The 20903-nt window shown below is 46.7% G+C and overlaps 1 protein-coding gene across 1 annotated transcript in view; it reads left to right on the forward strand.

Annotated features, from left to right (window-relative positions):
* The window catches only part of Dnah8 (dynein axonemal heavy chain 8), a 227096-nt gene that overhangs the window by 90034 nt on the left and 116159 nt on the right, over positions 1-20903 (forward strand). Inside the window, exons 41-56 of the mRNA XM_052744492.1 lie at positions 1499-1686; positions 3185-3271; positions 3363-3470; positions 3961-4095; positions 5814-5975; positions 7878-8124; positions 8259-8500; positions 8998-9138; positions 9728-9965; positions 13170-13312; positions 13793-13927; positions 14561-14683; positions 16510-16723; positions 17867-17976; positions 19456-19619; positions 20652-20844. Of these exons, the coding sequence (XP_052600452.1) occupies positions 1499-1686; positions 3185-3271; positions 3363-3470; positions 3961-4095; positions 5814-5975; positions 7878-8124; positions 8259-8500; positions 8998-9138; positions 9728-9965; positions 13170-13312; positions 13793-13927; positions 14561-14683; positions 16510-16723; positions 17867-17976; positions 19456-19619; positions 20652-20844 (2630 nt within the window). The remainder of the gene's footprint in view (positions 1-1498; positions 1687-3184; positions 3272-3362; positions 3471-3960; positions 4096-5813; positions 5976-7877; positions 8125-8258; positions 8501-8997; positions 9139-9727; positions 9966-13169; positions 13313-13792; positions 13928-14560; positions 14684-16509; positions 16724-17866; positions 17977-19455; positions 19620-20651; positions 20845-20903) is intronic.

Below are 20903 nucleotides of genomic sequence, written 5' to 3' on the forward strand. Positions count from 1 at the left end.
CACTCAGTCTGGCTTTGTAACACACCTCTCTGAAATTGGAGTCCTGCCAGAGGCCATCCCCAGGTAGGGCCTCTGCAAGGGTCAGATGGCAGGCCCCAAGCCCAGGAGGAACTCTCCTGCCCATCCCACCCCTTCCTCCAAAGCACCGGCAGCCGGCATCTCAAGCAGGAATTTGCATTTGTGCTAAGACATAACGTAGTAAAAACCCATAAGCTCAACATAACCAGAAGAGCTTGGGGTGGTACCCAGAATGATAAAGACACTACAGGGCAGTGGCAGATCGGGTACAGCTCAGATCATAGAGTGAGTGCCTAGCCTGGGCGGGATCCTCAGTACTGTATAAGCGGTGTCTGGTGGTGCACACCTGTTATCCCAATACTCAGTGGGTAGAGACAGGAGGATCAGGAGGTCAAGGCCAGTCTTGGCTACAGAGTGGGTTCAAGGCAAGTGTGGGATACATGTGGCCTTGTCTCAAAGAATTAAAAAAATACACACACACACACACACACACACACACACACACACACACACACACCACACACATGAGAGAGACAGACAGAGAGAGAGAGAGAGAGAGAGAGAGAGAGAGTGCACATAAAGACTGCTAAGTTGAATTAAAGAGGAAACAGAAGGAAACTCAATAAACTCAGTGAAATTAATAGCTTCAGAGAGATTTGAGACTTTATGCTCTTCAGCCAACTGAAGAAACCAGGCTGTTAAAGAAAAAATAACAATTGAGACACAAGGAGAATGAAACTACAATTTACGAGGAAGAAATAACCACCCTCTCTTGAGTGACAAAAAGATGAGGAGATGGAAGGTTTGCCAGGAAAACGTTAAGGGAAGAAACATCCCCACATCCTTAGAGTGGTCGTCCCCAAGTGGGAGAGGAGAAGATTGGGCAAATAATGACGAAGGAAATAAAGCATTTCACACAGCTGCAGGTGATGAAGGCTTTCATCCTTAGAGGCTCGGTAAGGCACAGCATTCGTGATCTCCAGGTCTGTCTTTGTGCTTGGTTTTGTAAGAAATACATAAAACCCCTCTGGCCATCTCATCCTGCAACCTGACATTCCTATCTCAGTGTAATAAAAATAAAATAAAATAAAACCCCCCAAAAACAAGGCCAGAGAGATTGGATCTGGCTGAGAGGCATCCCATATTCGGCCATTTTCCCCAGAGACTAGAGAGCCGTTCTTCTCCATCCTCACTGAAGGTGGTCATTACCGACAGGATCGGATTTTATCACTTCTCAGGACACCTGCCTACAGTGTCGTCTTTACATTTTCCTTTCGACACGGTACCGTTTTCACTGCGTTTGGTGATGATATGCAAATAATTAAACATCTCCCATAACAAGAATGAAATACGTCTCCATAAACAGCCCGATGTGAAACTTCACATAAATTGTGTTTAGGCGTAATTGTTGGGGAGCACTTGCTATCAAGAAGGTACCTCGAAAAGTGAAACTTTGCAAATTAACCGTTTCTCATGCCAGGTCTTGCACAGTCGGGTTCCTGGGGCTGTTTCGATGAGTTTAACAGAATTGAATTGCCTGTGTTGTCTGTGGCGGCCCAACAAATTTACATCGTTTTGACAGCGAGGAAAGAGAGGAAAAAACAATTCATTTTCTCAGATGGCGATTGTGTGGATTTAAACCCAGAATTTGGAATCTTCCTGACAATGGTGAGATCATAGGCCTAAAATGCAAGTTGATGGGTTTAATTGTTACAGATACCAATAGATGGGTTTGTGTGTTACAGGACAAATTAACCAGAAGTCACGGGCTCTTCCCTTCATGTGGGTTTTAAAAAAAAGGCTCACTTTAAGTTAATTATGTGTGTCTGTCTATGTGTGGGTGTGTGCATGTGAGTGTATGTGCCTGTAGAGGCCAGAAGAGGGCATCAAATACCCTGGCACTGAAGATTACAGGTAGTTGTGAGATTGTGAAGTTTATAGGTAGTTGTGACGTGGGTGCATTACTTACAAGTGTGAATTTCTTAAAACCACCAAGAAACCTTTCTTTGTCATGCCTCATGTCTGCTATGGGTTGCCTAGGGTGGCAACTGAGAGGTCAGGGTAAATTTTGCACATCCTTACTCTGGTATTAGGCTGATCAGGTGGTCACTGTCTCAATCATGGTTGGATGATATAGCAAAGAGAAAATGAATAATCACGCTTTGGCTTAGAGTTTCCATCCTGAAGGGACACCCACAGGTCTCATGGGGCAAACTACATCTACCTTCAAGGGGGCCTCGAGGGTGAGTGTGATTCTACAGGCAGGAGGAGGAAGTAATGATGATGACTATCACATGCCCATTGCCTCGTCCTAGAGCTGCAAGAGCCTCTGGGTAAATGTCTTCTAGTTGAGGTGTTTCAGGCTCAAATCACAGAGCCAGGAAGGGAAGTTAGCTGTTGTGTGTACTATGTATGCTGGTGTATGCATGCATGCTTGCACATGCACCCGCGTACAGGCATGTGGAGGCCAGAGGTAGCTGTCAGGAGTCTTTCTGTATTGATCACCTTTTGAAACAGCACCTCTCACTGGGACTGGATTTACAGATGGTCAGGAGCCACCATGTGGGTGCTGGGAACCGAACCTGGGTTTTCTTTTTTTTTTTTTGGTTTTTTGAGACAGGGTTTCTCTGTATAGCTTTGCGCCTTTCCTGGGACTCACTTGATAGCCCAGGCTGGCCTCGGACTCACAGAGATCCACCTGGCTCTGCCTCCCAAGTGCTGGGATTAAAGGCGTGCGCCACCACCACCCGGCAAGCCTGGGTTTTCTGAGAGCAGACAGCACTCTTAGCCACTCAACCTCCCTCCAGCCCCTCTCTTTACTACCATATTTCAGCTCATAATTACTCAGGACTATTTATTCAGCTCTGTTTTTCCCCTTTCTATATTTTAAACCAATAGACACACAGATGCTTAATTTTTTTTGCAAAACTATGAGTAGCTTTAATAATGAATTGAAAATGGATATATTAGAAAAGGTGTGATATGAAATGTTATTAAATATGGATGGCTCAGTACACATTTTTGAGAAAGCATGGATATTTTATATATTTAATATTTTTGTGCATTGCCTTACAGTCTGAATTAGGGGCCTGCATAAATGTATTTATATACAGGAAGTAAAAAACTTGAACCAATAATTAAAAATTAAATATATTTTAACTCTTAGAACCCTGGTTATGCTGGGCGCCAGGAACTGCCAGAAAACTTAAAAATCCAGTTTCGAACGGTTGCAATGATGGTCCCTGATAGGCAGGTATGTATCAGGACTTAGAAGGGTGATATATGGTGTTTACTTTTCCTCCCAGTAACGTTGCTTTAAAATGCCTCACTGTGTTAATCTGCAGATCATTATGCGAGTTAAACTTGCAAGCTGTGGTTTTCTTGAAAATGTTATCTTGGCCCAAAAGTTTTATGTTCTCTATAAACTCTGCGAAGAGCAACTTACTAAACAGGTAACAGCATATTTATTATTTTCATAAGTATAGAATTTAAGTTTTTGTTTTATTTTTTTTAAATTATGTGTATGTATGTGTGAGTATGTGCATGTAAGTGCTGGTACCCACAGAGGCCAGAAGAGGGCATCAGATCCATGTGAGCTAGAGTTGCAAGTGTTTGGAAGGGGCCAGATGTGGGTCCTGGGAACTGAACATGGGTCGTCTGCAAGGGGCTAGGCGTTTAAAATTTATTGTTTGTCTCTCAGACTGCATCTGGCTGTCTCATTCTGAAAAGCAACATAGGTTTGAATTCTGTCATGTTACTTTGCTTTTTCGGATGGGATGATTCTTTTTCTCCCCCAAAAGAAAGGGAGAAGAATTGTGTTCCCGACACTTTGCAGAATAACCACTCCACACCGCCAGCAGAATATCTGCCTATCTGGACAGGGTGATCCTGCACCTGGGATTTTTCAGTGACGCATCTTTGTTCTCTCTTTCCCCATCCGAGGTCCACTATGACTTTGGACTGAGAAATATCCTGTCTGTGCTGAGGACCCTTGGATCTCAGAAAAGAGCCCGGCCGGAAGACAGCGAGTTGAGCACGGTCATGAGAGGGCTCAGAGACATGAACCTTTCCAAACTGGTAAATATCTCTGGACTCTTCTCTCTTCCGGGATCCTGACATAGTTTCTTTCTGCTCACCTGGCCAGTGGGGGCTTTGCTCATGTTGAGCTGTGAACACCAACAGCCACAAAGATAGCAGGTGTGTTTTGCGGGCACACAGTGAAAGTGCCTCCCCTTGTCGGTCGTATGTAGTAAATCAGGCCATCAGAGAGAGGGTTGCTGCTGCGCCAGATTTTCAATCCAGTTTCCTTTAAAATTCTTTTTGAATTTTAATTTTTTATTTATATATATGAGGGTTTTGCTTTTGTTTTTGTCTGCATGTATGTTATATGTGTACCATGTATGCGAAGTGTCTTCAGAGGAACTGGAGTTATAGGTGGCTGCGAGCCACCGTGTGGTCCTCTGCAAGAACAAGTGCTGTTAATCATTGAGTCATCTCTCCCGCCCCCTTAAAAATCTGAGAAATTGCTGGGCGGTGGTGACGCACGCCTTTAATCCCAGCACTCGGAAGGCAGAGCCAGGTGGATCTCTGTGAGTTCGAGGCCAGCCTGGGCTACAGAGTGAGTTCCAGGACAGTCTCCAAAGCTACACAGAGAAACCCTGTCTTGAGAAATTACATGTGCGCAAGTGCACGTATAGAGTGCCACATCATGAGTGTGGAGGTCAGATGACAACTTTTGGGAGTTGGTTTTCTTCTACTGTATGAGTCGCAGTGATCAGACTCAGTTTGTCAAGCTTGACAGCAAGCGCCTTTGCCCGGCAACACCAGCAGTTTTCCAACATTATTCAGAGTACTAAATTCTAAACCTGAAGCTCTGCATTCACAAGAAGCCATGAGAACTATTCTCTCTCTCTCTCTCTCTCTCTCTCTCTCTCTCTCTCTGATGAGCTTAGCTCAAAATCTCCTCTCTAAACACCAGTTTCTTTCATTTGTGTGTATGTGCATGTGTCTGTGAGTGTGTGTGTGTGTGTGTGTGTGTGTGTGTGTGTGTGTGTGTGGTGCTCAATGATTAAGAACACTTGGTGCTCTTCCTGAGGATCTGAGTTCAGTTTCTAGCGCCCATGTCAGGTAGCTCAAAACTGCCTATAGCTCTTGCTCCAGGGAATCCTACGCCCTCTTGTGCCCTCCATGTGTCACTGCACTCAGGTGCACATACCACACACAGACACATAAATAAAAATAAATCTTAAAACAAAAAGCACCAGGGGAGCTTCAGAGGATAGAAGAGATTGAGAAGGACTGGAAGTTGGGAATGGGGCAACTGTGTATTAAAGACACAGCACACAAAAAGTGGGAGTCAGCTTGCTCAAGCCTACTCCTTAAAAATAAAGGCAGGACACCGCTCGGGTGGAGTGCCCAGCCACTGATGGATGAAATCACTGAGGGTAAGGGGTATGTATTTCCTGCTGTAAGTGGGCTATTGATACTCTGTTTCCATGAGGATGGGACTATACATAGCCCTACTTTAAGATGAACATGAAAATGAGCCTGTGAGAGGCAGAAACACACATGAGACAAAACACAGATCAAGGCTAGATTGTAGGATGCTAAGGGACTTTGAGCACCGCCGTGTGGGATCGGTGGTGGTGCTGAGAAAGTGCTAGAGGGTGCAAAGTCTGCTTCAGAGTCAGGAAGTGATTCTCTGGGCATAAAGCAGTGAGGACCATACGTATGTCCTACTCAGCTAAGCCGTGATTGTTGACCGAATACGTCTTTGTTCATGTATACCATCTTAGGTGGATGAAGACGAACCCCTGTTCCTCAGCTTGATCAATGACCTGTTTCCAGGGTTACAGCTGGACAGCAGTACTTACGTAGAACTACAAGCGGCAGTGACCAACCAGGTCAACCTGGAAGGCCTGATTAACCACCCGCCCTGGAACCTCAAATTAGTGCAGGTAAGGGCCTCGGAACCCCGGAGCGAGCCACACAGCGGTGGTCACGATGGCAGATCTTACCACATCATGCTTACTCCATGTTAAGTGTCGCAACTGAATTAAAATGCTGGGTAGCCATCATTGCCAGAGGAATCCTCAGGGGGTGGTGTTTGTTTTAGTAAGAAAGAATTTGTCCTGTCTTGGTGAAATCTGGCCATCATTTAGTCTAGCTGCTACTTAACCCTCATGAGAAGGTCGATGGTAACCAGAATTCGAGAACAGTTGGGGTAGGAGGTGACAATCCAGATGGCTTCTTGCAGTCACGCGGGCAGTATTACCTGCAGCTGACAACTCAGGGTTGCTCGTGTGTGTGTGTGTGTGTGTGTGTGTGTGTGTGTGTGTGTGTGTGTGTGTGTGTAGTTGTCTAGCCCAGACTGGCTTAGAACTTCCCATGTAGTTGAGGATGGCCCTGAACCCTAGACCTGTCGTTGGAGTTTTCTCCAGTTCCGCTAGGGCCTGCAGCTGCTCAGACCCAAGTAAACACACAGATGCTTATATTAATTAAAACTGTTTGGCCTAATGGCTCAGGCTTCTTGCTAGCTAGATCTTACACTTAAATTAACCCATAATATATATATATATATATATATATATATATATATATATATATATATGTTTTTTTGGTTTTTCGAGACAGGGTTTCTCTGTGTAGCTTTGCGCCTTTCCTGGAACTCACTTGGTAGCCCAGGCTGGCCTTGAACTCACAGAGATCCGCCTGGCTCTGCCTCCCAAGTGCTGGGATTAAAGGCGTGCGCCACCACTGTCCGGCTCATAGTTCTTATTTATGTTTAGCCATGTTGCTTGTTATCTTTTCCCAGTTCTGCTTTCACATCTTGCTTCTCATGGCAGCAGCTGGCAGCGTCTCCTGACTCAGCCTTCTTCTTCTTCCCAGAATCCTCCTCTCTGCTTATCCCGCCTATACAATACTTCCTGACTGGCTACTGGCCCATCGGCATTTTATTTATCAGTCAGTCAGAGCAACACATTCACAGCATACAGAAAGACATCCCCAGCATGGACCCTCCTGCCTCTGTCTCTGGAGTCCTGGGGTCACAGGTGTGCACCACTACTCCCACTGTAGACTGAATATTCAAAAGCCAAGGGCTTCATGAGTGCTAGGCACGCCCTCCATGACTGAGCTGTGTCCACAGCCCACTCTGTGCTGTGTCCTTAGGAGGTCTCTGTGAATCCCCTCTCCCATTCCCATGTACTCAGTTTCTGTATGCTTCCACTTCTAGTAGCAAATGGAAGACTGAAGCCACTTTGTGTGTGGGCACATGAGCAGGCATTGCCTGAGCACTTACTACCCCAAATGTCATCTTCTTAAGGAAGAATGGATGGGTGAGGGGAAAGGAAGGCCAAGTTCCTCTCTGATTCGAAGACGGAGAGTCCTTGTCGGGATCATGCTTGTCTGCCCGCTGCTGGTGTCCTCCATTGCCATATTCCCATCCCTGGGCTGTTATCTCCATACCCTTCTCTATATCTCCTGAGGGTACTCCCGGAATAATTACCTCACACAGGAAAAATTCAAGCTGTGCTTCTGGAGACCCAGAAGGCTTTGCGTTTCTGCTTTCCACCACCTGGGGGCGACATCACCACACCGCAGGCACACTCAGATCCCAAGGAGCATAATAAGAGCTGGTCCTGTATTAATTATTTCCAAAATGTAATTCAAGTCCCATGTTGTCAATACTTTATTATCACTTACGTTGTTTTTAATGTGGTGCCAGTTTGCTTCCCGCATCCAGTAAAACAAAGAACCCTTGAATGCCATTTAAAGCCTTTGAAATTTCGGCTCACTCACACGAAGGCCAGTCAGAGACTAATAACCTACATTTTCCAATGTGTCATTTGATCATGTAGTTATATGAGACCTCGCTGGTACGGCATGGCCTGATGACTCTTGGGCCCAGTGGTTCCGGGAAGACGGCGGTCATTACAATTCTGATGAAGTCGTTAACAGAGTGCGGGAGGCCTCACAGAGAGATGCGGATGAATCCAAAGGCCATTACCGCACCCCAGATGTTTGGCCGACTAGATACAGCCACCAACGACTGGACAGACGGAATCTTTTCCACTCTGTGGAGGAAGACATTGAAGGCCAAAAAGGGTACGCGAGGGCCTCCCTCTGGGTTTTCTAGGCAAGCTCATTAACAATGACCCAGTATTTGCTTAGTTTTCTGTTTTTGATTTGCCAGTGAGAAATCGATTGATCTTCCTTTACCCCCCTGTCCTTGTTTGCAGGTGAAAACATCTTCCTTATTTTAGATGGCCCCGTGGATGCCATTTGGATCGAGAATTTAAACTCTGTGTTGGATGACAACAAGACACTCACCCTGGCTAACGGGGACCGTATTCCCATGGCCCCCAACTGTAAGCTGCTGTTTGAGGTGCACAACATTGAGAATGCCTCTCCTGCGACCGTGTCGAGGATGGGCATGGTGTATATCAGCAGCTCGGCGCTCAGCTGGAGGCCAATATTGCAGGTGGGGGCCGGAAACAGGCGGGGGGTCTGCATGTCTCCAGCATTCCCCGTTTTGCTTGTGTGTATCCGTGCGTGTGTGTGTGTGTGTGTGTGTGTGTGTGTGTGTGTGTGTGTGTGTGTAGGAACTCGTGTGTGGGTCCATGTGGAGGCCAGAAGACAACCTTAGGGGTGTTGTCCCTCAAGCCATCCTGCCGTTCACACTTGTTTTATTTTTGAGACAGTGTCTCTCTCACTGGCCTGGAATTTGTCATGTAGGCTAGTCTGCTTAGCCAGTGAGTGTCCAGGATCTGCCTGTTCCCACCTCCCCAACGCTAGGATCATGAACATGTGTCATCATGCCTAGCTTTTCTTTTTCTTTTCTTTTTTTTTATTTAAATGTGAGTTCTAAGAATTGATCTCCAGTCCTTGAGCTTTCAAGGCAAGCCCTTGATATCAGTTGAGCTGCCTTCCCAGCGCTGCACCTCCTTAGTAAGCACAGACACCGTTCTTTGACCCCAGGCGTGGTTGAAGAAGCGCACGCAGCAGGAAGCCACTATGTTCTTGGGTCTCTACGACAAGGCCTTTGAAGACACGTACACATTCATGAAACTCAACCTCAACCCCAAAATGCAGCTCCTGGAGTGTAACTACATTGTGCAAGTAAGACTCTGCCTGTTCCGTGCCTCCACTGCTTCCAGCTCGGGCGCCACTCGCAGGCATCTAGAAGAGCAAGTCCGGGGTGGGGTGGGGTGGGGTGGGGGCGGGGAGGGGGCTTGAGGATCTTTTTGTGAGTGGGTAGGAGGGCTCTGAGAAGTTGAATTCCCAGAGGAGGAAGGATGAATTTTAAATCTAGTAGTCTAACTCTGGAACCAGAAGCAACCTTTGGACACATTTAGAGGGGAGCTTCTGCCTTTTCAGATTGGGAAAGTGAGGTTCAGTGGCAGGAGCGGGGGTGTGGGGGTGTGAGGGTGTGGGGGTGTGGGGGTGTGGTGGGGGAGTGAGGTAAAACCCACACCTGCAGGTTCCCGGCTCACATCATTTCTGTTGGTTGCACAGCCTGTCTGAAGCCTTAATTGTCCTTCTAGCGCTGGGGACTATCAAGAGGGCATCAGGCAGTGTCTCGAGATATTTCTGTTTTCTTTTCCCTCCCCCTCCTGCTTTTGATTTTCTGTTTTCAAGTATTTTAACCCGAACATTTTAAAATTGAAAAAATAAAAATAAAAAAGATCTTATTTGAAATCTCTTGCAGTCTCTCAATCTCCTGGAAGGTTTAATTCCCTCCAAAGAAGAAGGTGGCATCTCATCCATGGAGCATCTCCATAAGCTGTTTGTGTTTGGCCTCATGTGGAGTTTGGGGGCCCTTTTAGAACTGGAGAGCAGAGAAAAACTCGAAGTCTTTTTACGCAGTCACGGAAGCAAGTTAGACCTGCCAGATATACCCAAGGGCACCAATCAGACCATGTATGAATTCTACGTTTCTGATAATGGTAAATTATGGGTCAAACAAGATGACTCTAAAATATAAATTTCTAAGAGTTGAGAACTAAGCCAACTAGGAATATAACAATGGATACCATTGTGAAGATATGTCAGAGATGGGATTTTCTATATTGGCTGTCTGTGCTGGAGGCTGGGACCCTCCTGACTTCTTCACTTGGAGTGGTCTAAGTAAAATCTGCTTTGAGAAGCAATTCCTGGCACATCACCTGCTTCCCAGTGCTTAGGGAGCAACGCAGAAACACTCACCGTTGATGAGCCCCACAGACTGTCTGTTGCCAGTGTCAGAATGAATAGAGAGAAGGGAGTAGGCGGGGCCATGCTTCTGTGTAGCCCAGGCCCAGCTCCCCTTTCCTTTAAACAAATACCCTTCAACCTGACGCTTTTGTCCAGAACCAGGCTTCGATTCTTCTAAGCCCCTTAGAGAACAAAAACACGATAAACCCTCCCCCCTTGCTTCCTGTATTTACCTCTGCTTTCTCCCCAAACCTCCAGAGCAGCAAAGGTATTTTTGTGTTGAATGCATAAACTCAAAAGGATAAATAGAACAGGAGGGAAGCCAGCATTGTGATAGCAAGGAAGCTGAAGATACGAAGCGTTTGATTTAGCATGCGGGACGCAGCTAACTCCTGGTTGAGAAGCAATTTGCTGTCCATCTCCAGAACCTCCAGAGGGCCCGGGAAGGGGAAACAGCGGGGAGGTGGAACTAGTAATCAGAGGGCTGCTTCTCAGTCTCTTTAAGAAAAAGGATTTCCTAGGTCTCTTTCCAAAGCGGCCGCGGGGCAGCTGCACCCACCCGACACTCAGAGGGCTGAAGGAAGAGCTTCTGATTTACCCAGGCACCTTGGAGGGTGAGAGAGCCTCACCACCGGGAAGGGGCCGCACATCTGTGTTTGGAAGGGCCGCGCATCTGTGTTTGGAAGGGCCGCGCATCTGTGTTTGGAAGGGCCGCGCATCTGTGTTTGGAAGGGCCACACATCTGTGTTTGGAAGGGCACGCATCTGTGTTTGGAAGGGCCGCGCATCTGTGTTTGGAAGGGCCACACATCTGTGTTTGGAAGGGCCGCGCATCTGTGTTTGGAAGGGCCACACATCTGTGTTTGGAAGGGCCGCGTATCTGTGTTTGGAAGGGCCACACATCTGTGTTTGGAAGGGCCACACATCTGTGTTTGGAAGGGCCACGCATCTGTGTTTGGAAGGGCACGCATCTGTGTTTGGAAGGGCCGCGCATCTGTGTTTGGAAGGGCCACACATCTGTGTTTGGAAGGGCCGCGCATCTGTGTTTGGAAGGGCCACACATCTGTGTTTGGAAGGGCCGCGTATCTGTGTTTGGAAGGGCCACACATCTGTGTTTGGAAGGGCCACACATCTGTGTTTGGAAGGGCCACGCATCTGTGTTTGGAAGGGCCGCGCATCTGTGTTTGGAAGGGCCACACATCTGTGTTTGGAAGGGCCGCGCATCTGTGTTTGGAAGGGCCACACATCTGTGTTTGGAAGGGCACGCATCTGTGTTTGGAAGGGCCACACATCTGTGTTTGGAAGGGCACACATCTGTGTTTGGAAGGGCCACACATCTGTGTTTGGAAGGGCACGCATCTGTGTTTGGAAGGGCCGCGCATCTGTGTTTGGAAGGGCCACACATCTGTGTTTGGAAGGGCACACATCTGTGTTTGGAAGGGCCGCGCATCTGTGTTTGGAAGGGCCACACATCTGTGTTTGGAGGGGCTGCACATCTGTGTTTGGAAGGGCACACATCTGTGTTTGGAAGGGCCGCGCATCTGTGTTTGGAAGGGCCGCGCATCTGTGTTTGGAAGGGCCGCGTATCTGTGTTTGGAAGGGCCTTCTTGGAAGGACTGAGACAAGTACAAGTGTAGAGGTCAGAAGACATCTCGTGAGAGTTGGTCCTCTCCTCCCATCTGTGGTTCTGGGGACTGAGCTCCGACTGTCAGCCTGGTGCTGAGCCATCTCATGGGCCCTCTCTAGTCTTCACATTCTAAATGGTTAGTGTTGATGAAATTTGTATGCCCCAGCATCTGTGCCCATGAAGTAACTAATGCATTACATACTTTGTGCTCATAAAGGGCTCAGTTCGTTATTAGCTCATCCGTGTGTGTGTGTGTGTGTGTGTGTGTGTGTGTGTTTGTCTCTGTATATGTGTGTATACATATTTTTATGTGTGTGTATGTATTCATGTGCCTCTCTCTGTGTGTGAATGTGGGTGTGTATAGTGTGTGTATGCATCTGTATATGTGTGTGTGTGTGTGTGTGTGTGTGTGTGTGTGTGTGTGTGTGTCTATTCTCGTCATCACCGGACATCAGTACTTTTGGAGAGCTGTTTTCTTAGGTCTAGAAGTCTCTGCTTCCAGGCCAGATGGGGTTACAGTCTGGGTTTGGCCTCTAACATCAGCAAGTTGGACTCAGTGTGTGGAACAGTCATTTAGATAACAAGCAAAGGCAGAAAGAGAGCCAAGTCATGAGAGAAGGAGGCTTCTAGCAGGTGTGAGGGAACTGCCAGGCTCATCGGAACAGGAAGAGATTGATCGGGAGGAGGCCGCTAGGTTAGGGGGTTCAAGATGGAGTCCCACAGCAGAGGCTAATGCACAGAGAGGAAGAGCCAGAAAAGAGTCGAAACGGAAAGACAGACCCACAGGCAGTGGTGACATCGCACTAGCCGAGGCACTGAGGAGGTGCTAGGCGGTAGACAGGCAGGCACAGGTTCCTTGCTTTTGTACCTACCTGACAGTCCACTCTCAAACCAGCCGTGTGTATCTCCTTTTCAAGAGCAAAGAAACATTCACCGCCATACTGTAGACTGTAAAACATTCAGAACAGGGAGACTTTGTAGCATGCTATGTCTATATCTCAAAAGAATAAAGGTTTCAATTAACCCCAAAGTGAACAAAAGAGTGAACAATGATGAAAATAAATCAATGAGATAGAAACTAGAAAAAAAAAAAAGACGGAACCAAAAGATGGTTCTTTGTAAAGATCAATAAAAGTGATAAAGCTGTTATTAGTGGTACCAGAGGTTAAAAACATAAAAAGATATAAATTACCACTGATGGGCTGGGAGATAACCTCAGCCAGTGACGTGTTTACTGTGCTTGTGTGGTGTGTGTGTGCATATAATCTATAGCTTTACCTAACCATCAAAGGCCACGTTTTGATTAAGATGAAATTCCACCCGCCATGTAGGTGATTGGGAACACTGGAACAAGAGACTTCAGCCGTACTACTATCCAACGGACAGCATTCCGGAGTATTCGTCCATCTTGGTTCCAAACGTTGACAACATTAGGACCAGTTTTTTGATAGACACTATTGCAAAACAACATAAAGTAAGCGTGGTGAACTCTTAGGTGGTCCCAAACCATGTAAGAAACACATTGCCTCTCACGTACCACAGAGAGAAAACATAAATCCCAACACATGGGCCCAGACAGGGTGTCGCTGGAGGAGGGCCCTTCTGACAGTGGTTCCAGGCTCCAGAGTGGTCTTCCTTTCTGTCTCCCCCGAGCTGATGAGGAACGAGGGTGTTGCCTTTCAGACTCGCTTCTGTACCCCAGTGGGTATGCGAATAGGCAACCGTCTTCTCTTCCAGCACCTCAATATCGCTGTGTGTGCTTTTCACTCGAATTTTTAGTTTCCCTGGGAGTGAGCCGAGTGTAGGTGTGATTGTAGAAAATAATTTAAAAAAATGCATAGCATCGGCTCATGGAATGGCAAGTCATAGGAGGTAGAGCCATAAGGTACTACCATATGGCTGAGGTACTAAACACAGTGTGGCACCTTTCAGCACAGTTCTTCCACAATTGCAGGCTGTTCTGCTCACGGGAGAGCAGGGGACTGCGAAAACTGTAATGGTGAAGGGCTACCTGAAGAAATATGACCCTGAAGTTCAGCTATCCAAGAGTCTGAACTTCTCCTCTGCCACAGAGCCAATGATGTTTCAGGTAGAACCCCTCATTTGCTGTGTAATAAGCATGCTAAAACTTTAAAGTGGTGGTTTCAGTACAGTGAGGGTGCTCTCTGTGTTTTCCCAGACACGTCTTTAGCAGTTGGCGTTGGCTAAATTTGCCCCCCCCCTTTTTTTTAAGACTTATTTATTTTTATTTGTAGGTGTGGGTGTGTATGTGTGTGTGCGCGAGTTTATATACACTGTATGCATGCAGGAGCCTGAAGAGGCAAGAAGCGGGTGCCAGATCTCCTAGAACTGGCATGTGTGAGCTGCCATGTGGGCGCTGTGAACCAAATCTGGTCCCCTGCCAGAGCAGTGAGCACTCTTTAGGTACTCTTTAAGGACACCTCTCCAGACCTAAGTTTGTTCCCGTGTGACTGAATTAGAAGCCAAGCAGTGTATTTTGGCTTAATGTTGAATCAGAGGCTGAACTTGGGAGTGTGCCAGTTTTAGTATATTGATGGTTCACATTCCCGTCTCTTGTTTTGAAACACTCAAGTGATGCGTATCTAATAATTACGCTTGAACTGAACCGGTTCTGGTAGTGAATTATATTCTGCTTTGAAAACATGGTTAGTTTTAAGGATTGAAATCCAGTGCATGTGACAGATCGTCTCCTTTTCTCTAGAGAACAATCGAAAGCTACGTGGATAAGAGAATGGGAAGCACCTATGGGCCCCCAGGAGGGAGGAAGATGACTGTGTTTATTGATGACATTAATATGCCTGTGATCAATGAATGGGGAGATCAGGTATGCCTAAGGAACTTTATGTAGCTGGTACGCAGCTCCCTTGGAGCTGGAGTTGCGGGAGATGGTGCGTCATGCAAGGTGGGTACCGGGAATTGAAATGGGGTCCCAGGGAAAGAGGCACAGTCAGCTGCTAAGCCTCCTTCCAGCCCAGTGTTTTCCATTAAATCAACCACCTGCACATTAAGCCTAATAATAGTTCTCAGCCCTTTTGACGTCTCCTTTTTGAACCCATCTGTGGTTTGGTGGGACTCCTCATGTCTACTTGGCATCTTGACTTCATGCCCTTCCTGTCCTCTCTGCTTCGGCCTTGCCCTAGGTCTCACCCTTGCTCTCCCTCTCCAATGACCACCTACTTAGCTACTAACAATTCCAGTCAAGCTGACAAAGCACCACATCTCCTCCACCCATCCAACTGTAGACCATGGAGACGTCTCAGTTGCCATCATCGGTCAACCCAAGTCATTCCCTGTTAGAGGACCTTCCTGTTATGGCCAGCATCCGGCGTGTTCCCAATTCACTCCCAGTGACATGCACTGCCTCATGAGCTCCATCTAGCTTGAGTCCACCAGGCCTGGCCCTTTGTCCCTGCTCCCACTCTTTATGCCCCCTTGCTGTAGGATCCACCAGAAGCTCTGTGCCCACCCTGACAGCAGTCCTCGTGTAGTTCTGCAAATCTTCTGTTCTGCTTCTGGGCTGAGGGACTTCAGCTGTTCTCAGAGGTGGAGGCATGTTTAGCTCTGGCCTGCCTCTATTGTCTGTAGAGTTCTAAACTCAGTTGTTCATCTAGGGGTGTCTAGTCAGACTTAGAAAATCCCAAACTTGTTTGGCAATGAGTCTTGTGTACCTCAGGAGTCAGCTGCCCTATATTCAACCCGTTAGGAACCATGCTGTTCTCCATATTGAGACACTCCTCCCGGGAGCCTCGTATTTCATTTCCCTGCTTTATTTTCTCGGAAACATTTATAGTACACTATTTTATTTGCACATAAGCATACACTTGTGCATTTTGTCTCCCACAAGAATGCATGCTTCATGAAGATGGATTTTTGTGTGTGTATAAAGAGAGCCTGGCACACAGTAGTTGAATACTGGTTGGATGAAAGACTGTTCTTTTGGGAGTGCTTATGTGCAGTCCCTTTGGAGATACCCCAAAGGAATTTGAATACACAGAGTTGGAGGATAGAAGGGAAGCTAAAGCAAGAGTAACAGCTTTGAGATTCTTCAGGATGTGGCGTTCTGATGGTGTGGCTGGAATTGTGAGAAGGAAGGGGGAGCCCTGGAAAGCAGTTAAATGTGAGAGTGGGGGTGGGTGGGTGGGTAAAGCATGGCTAGGGAGTGATCCAGAGTCATCAGAGGAGTCTGGAAAGAATCATGCCTCGGGAACCAAGGCAAGAGGAGAAGGAAGACACATTAACAGAGTCAGAGCTGCCTCTGAACCAAAATGTTGAACAGTTCATAGTGTCAGAGGCTCAGGGTTGAGACCACTTTCCATTCTGATATGAAGTGTCTAAGTGAGTGCCGGAGGTGTCTGTAGTCCAACTTGTAACTCTGGGTGCTGTTGCCAAGTGAACCAAGTATTTCCCAACCTTCTACCCACCTAAACTTACTGGGAAATTTGTTTTATCAGTCTAGTGAAGGGCACCCTGGACTCACACCAGCTGTTGGTATCATTTCATTCAGGTTGCCCGGAAGGGGATGGCCAGAGTCATAAACACACTTCCACGGAAGGAGTTGAATGTTTTCTGATAATCTCATCTGTCCTATGTTTTTTAGGAGTTGTTGAGAATTAGCGATATGTTTAAAGATGTTGCTGTATGAAATTTCAGATAACTAACGAGATTGTGCGGCAGATGATGGAAATGGAGGGGATGTATAGCTTGGACAAGCCTGGAGACTTCACCACCATCGTCGATGTACAGCTCATAGCGGCCATGATTCATCCAGGAGGGGGGCGGAATGATATCCCACAGCGCCTAAAAAGACAATTCACTGTGTTTAATTGCACGCTGCCTTCAAATACCTCTATAGACAAGATTTTTGGTACGGGTACTATAGATGCTGAATTTTTTTTATTGCATCACATAATGGATATAAACCATGCAAAAACTTACTTAAGAGCTAAAATGTCTGTCTGGAATGGGGACGAAGTATCTGAAATGAATATATAAATACCAACATTAAGATGACTGGTGTTGATAGCCTGTTCTAGGACTCAAAGATACTTAGAAAGAACCTTGTAGATGGTGGCATAAGAAGTGAGGGAGGGGTGAGGAGGTGGCTTAGTTGGTAAAATCTTGGCCATGCGAGTCAGAGGACCTGAGTTTAGTCCCTCAGAACCCCATTAAAAAAAACCACATGTGACGACACACACTTGTAGTCCCTGTGTCAGAGAGGTAGAGGCAGGAGTATTCTAGGGTTTGCTGGACAGCCAACCTACCTGTTTTGGCAAGCACCAAGCCAGTGAGAGAGTCTGTCTTAGAAAAGGTATATGGGTTCTCAGGAACAACAGCTGAGGTTGTCCTCTGGCCTGGGGACACACTCTCTCTCTCTCTCTCTCTCTCTCTCTCTCTCTCTCTCTCTCTCTCTCTCTCTCACACACACACACACACACACACACACACACACACACACACACACACACATATACACACAAGTGCGCACGTGGTAAAGGAAGCTCTGTGTTTTGTCCTCACATGGGTGATCAGGGAGATCTGGGTTGAGGAGTGGCAAATCTTCACACAAGCCCACAAAGTTAACAGTAATAACTAGTACTTGGAAATGTTAATGAAACTGATTGTTGGTACCAAACTTGGCATCCATAACATGTACTCTGGAAAATTTTGAAATAGATTGTCATGATTGCTTGATGTGGCAGGCACTGGGAATCAGAAGCGCAAGGGGAGGAGTTTCAACAGAAGCAGAAACAGCCAGTCATTTTTATGGGAAAACCATTAAAATTGGGCCCCATCTCATGCCAAAGCACAAAATAAAACACATGTAGACAAAGGACCCAGCTATGGAAGGCTGTTGGGAGGATTAAGTATGAGTCGGTACATAACCCACTGCCACTTAGGACAGCTGGGACTTCTGACTTAATCTTGTAATGACTTATTTATTAGAATAAACATGTGCCCTGTGTCCCTTTTCAAAAACTGTGTGCCTTCCCTCTTATTTTGTCCCCAGGAATTATTGGCTGTGGATACTTCAATCCGTGTAGAAAGTTCAAACCTGAAATATGTGATATGGTTGGTAATTTAGTCTCAGTGGGCCGAGTGCTGTGGCAGTGGACCAAGGTAACTGCATTGCTCTAACAGAGGACCCAGGTTCTGTTCCCAGCACCCACATGGTGGCTCACAACTGTCTGCTGACTCCAGTTACGGAAAATCTGATGCCCTCTTCTGGCCTCTAGAGGCGCTGTACACACACAGTACACAGATATACATGGAGACAAAACACTTGTACACATAAAATTAAAAAAAAAACAACTAAGTCTTAAAAAATACCCCAACAAACGCCATAGGGTATATTTTCAATACAGAAAGAGGCTAATCTGTGAACAGGTACTAACACTAGGATTTAGTGAGTTAGTTGTGTGGGATAGTTTGTTTGGGACCATCTGATTTAATCAGAGCAATCCGCAGAAGATGCTTGGGGGTGCAGAGACAGCTTAGTCAGTAAATTGCATGTTGTACAAGCATGGGGACCCAAATTGGGAACCTGAGCATCCATATAAAAAGACAAATGTGGTAACACATGCCTGTAAGCCTAGTTCTGGGAGGCAGAGACAGTGGGACCGTAGGGGCTCGCTGGCCATCTAGTCCTGCGAAATCTTCAACCTCCAAGCCCAGTGGGAGACACTGTCAAAATATAAGGTGGAGAATGATAGAGGAAAGATGCCTGATATCAGCCTCTGGCTTCTACACACATGCACATGCATGTGTACATGCACCTGCCCACACAGCAACAACTACACGTCCATAAACCACACGCAAGCAACTAAATGTGAATAGTCATTCTTCTTACCTGCAAGATCACCAGTTCATGTTCAGTTTTTGTTGTGATCGCTTTTCATGTCTACATAGCTATGTCTTTACCTGAGTGCCTGTGGATTTGTCCGTTCACTCATCCATACACACTAGTAAGGTCAGCCATTGTTAGGCACGGTCTTCCCCACGGCTGGTTTGTGTGGTTCGTGGGAATTCATGGGGAAGGGGCTTGTTTGAGGCTGACCAGTGGCAGAACACCAGGCGTTGGAGGCTGTCTCTTATGCATTATTCTAGAATCCATCCTGTTTTAAGGACTCCTGGCTTTAAAATTTTTATGTTGCTTATTTATGACTTTTTTTTTTTTTGCTGTCAATGCTGTGACAAAAATATGAACTTGGTTTTATGTATTTACTCACCAGGTCCATTCTTAAACAGGAAATGTGATGGGAGCTGGGGAGATGGTTAAGAGCACTGGCTGCCCTTGCAGAGGACCTGGATTTAGTTCGAAGCACCCACATGTTGGCTCACAACCATCTGTAACTCCAGTCCTGGGGAATCCGATGCCCTCTTCTGGCCTCACTGGGCACTGCATGCCTGTGGTACACAGACCTACATGCAAGCAAACACATAAAAAAATAGAAGTGAAGAAAAATATTAAAATAGGGTGTATGAGATAGAATAGCCAAGAAGACTATTGCTAGTCTTGAAAAATCTACTATTGCTACTCTTAATTTTTTTTAATCTGAGAATTAAATTGCGAGTATTAACCTTGTTTCTCATCTCCAGGTAAAGATGCTGCCGACACCTTCCAAATTCCATTACATCTTCAACCTTCGCGATCTTTCCAGAATTTGGCAAGGGATGTTAACCATAAAAGCTGAAGAGTGTGACTCGATCCCCATTCTCATGTCACTCTTCAAGCACGAGTGTAACAGAGTGATTGCAGACAGGTGTGCACTGCGGCCCTGACGTTTACACACGTGACGTGAGAAGCTAGGCCTAATTAATCTAAACTTCTAGATTGATGCTTGCATTACCTACTCAGAGCCATGGATAAGGATTATTGTCTCAAATTGTGTGTGTGTGTGTGTGTGTGTGTGTGTGTGTGTGTGTGTGTGTGTGTTTGCATGTGTACACATGCTCATGGAGGCCTGGTGTCTACTTTTAACTCCTCTCCACTTTGTTTTTGAGGCAAGCTCTCTCACTGAATCCATACCTCACTAAGTCAGCTAGACGACCTGCCAGAGAGCTCCATGGCTCCTCCCGCCTCTGCCTTCCTAGAGCCAGGGCGACAAGGGGTATGCTACTGCCCCTGGCTTTTACCAAGGTGTTGGCTATCCAAACTCAGGTCTCCATGTTTGTGCCGCAGCCCTTTGCCCACTGAGCCATCTCCTTGGCCTGTGTGTCAGTCTCCAACGAGGCTTGAACATTATCAGTGGCGCTTCTCACTTGCCTGTCACTTGAGGAAAGTCCTCTGCCGGTTCGCCCCCTACTGCTGCAGCAGCTCCTCCTCAGGGGCCGTGATACACCACCAGAGGGCTGATACAGTCCAGTGGTGAATTTCAGCTATGTCTTTTCTAAAAACAGCGATCATGGTGTGGATGAAATCTCATATCCCCCCATTAACGTTCTGTCGTCTCTCTGAGCTACAGTTTCCTCATCTGAGAGATGTAGGCGATGCCACCAGGCTCATGAACTGGGGGCATCATCCTGACACACAGGTAGAGCCCTACAGATGTTAGCAGCTCTTCTGTCTTCCCTCTATGGCACTGTGGGTCCGACACGGTGAGGGTCACGTGCCTGCTCCTCACTTGCCCCGGAAATCGTAGCGGCCCGTTGGCTTCACCTAAGCAATGGGGCTATGCCCTTCTCTGAACATAGGGCGTAGTGTTTCCTGTCGTGAGGAGAGGGAGGTGCAGGCTTGGGTAGAGAGGTTGCTTCTCTCGTCTGTCTGTCTTCTTTTCAGTGCCCTGTCCTTTCAGGTTTATAACGCCTGAAGATGAACAGTGGTTCAATGTCCAACTCATTCGGGCCGTTGAGGAGAACATCAGCCCTGAGGTCGCGTCGATGATTGCCGCCGAACCATACTTTGTGGATTTTCTCCGGGACATGCCTGAGCCCACTGGTGACGAGCCTGAAGACACGATGTTTGAAGTGCCTAAAATCTATGAATTGGTACTTATTTTCATCTCTCAGAGGTTTTAAAAAAAATTTTTTTTTTTTTTTCTCAGCAA

This window comes from Peromyscus californicus, unplaced genomic scaffold, assembly GCF_007827085.1.
Source record: "Peromyscus californicus insignis strain IS unplaced genomic scaffold, ASM782708v3 Scaffold_19__1_contigs__length_69161282, whole genome shotgun sequence".
Classification (NCBI taxonomy): Eukaryota; Metazoa; Chordata; class Mammalia; order Rodentia; family Cricetidae; genus Peromyscus; species Peromyscus californicus.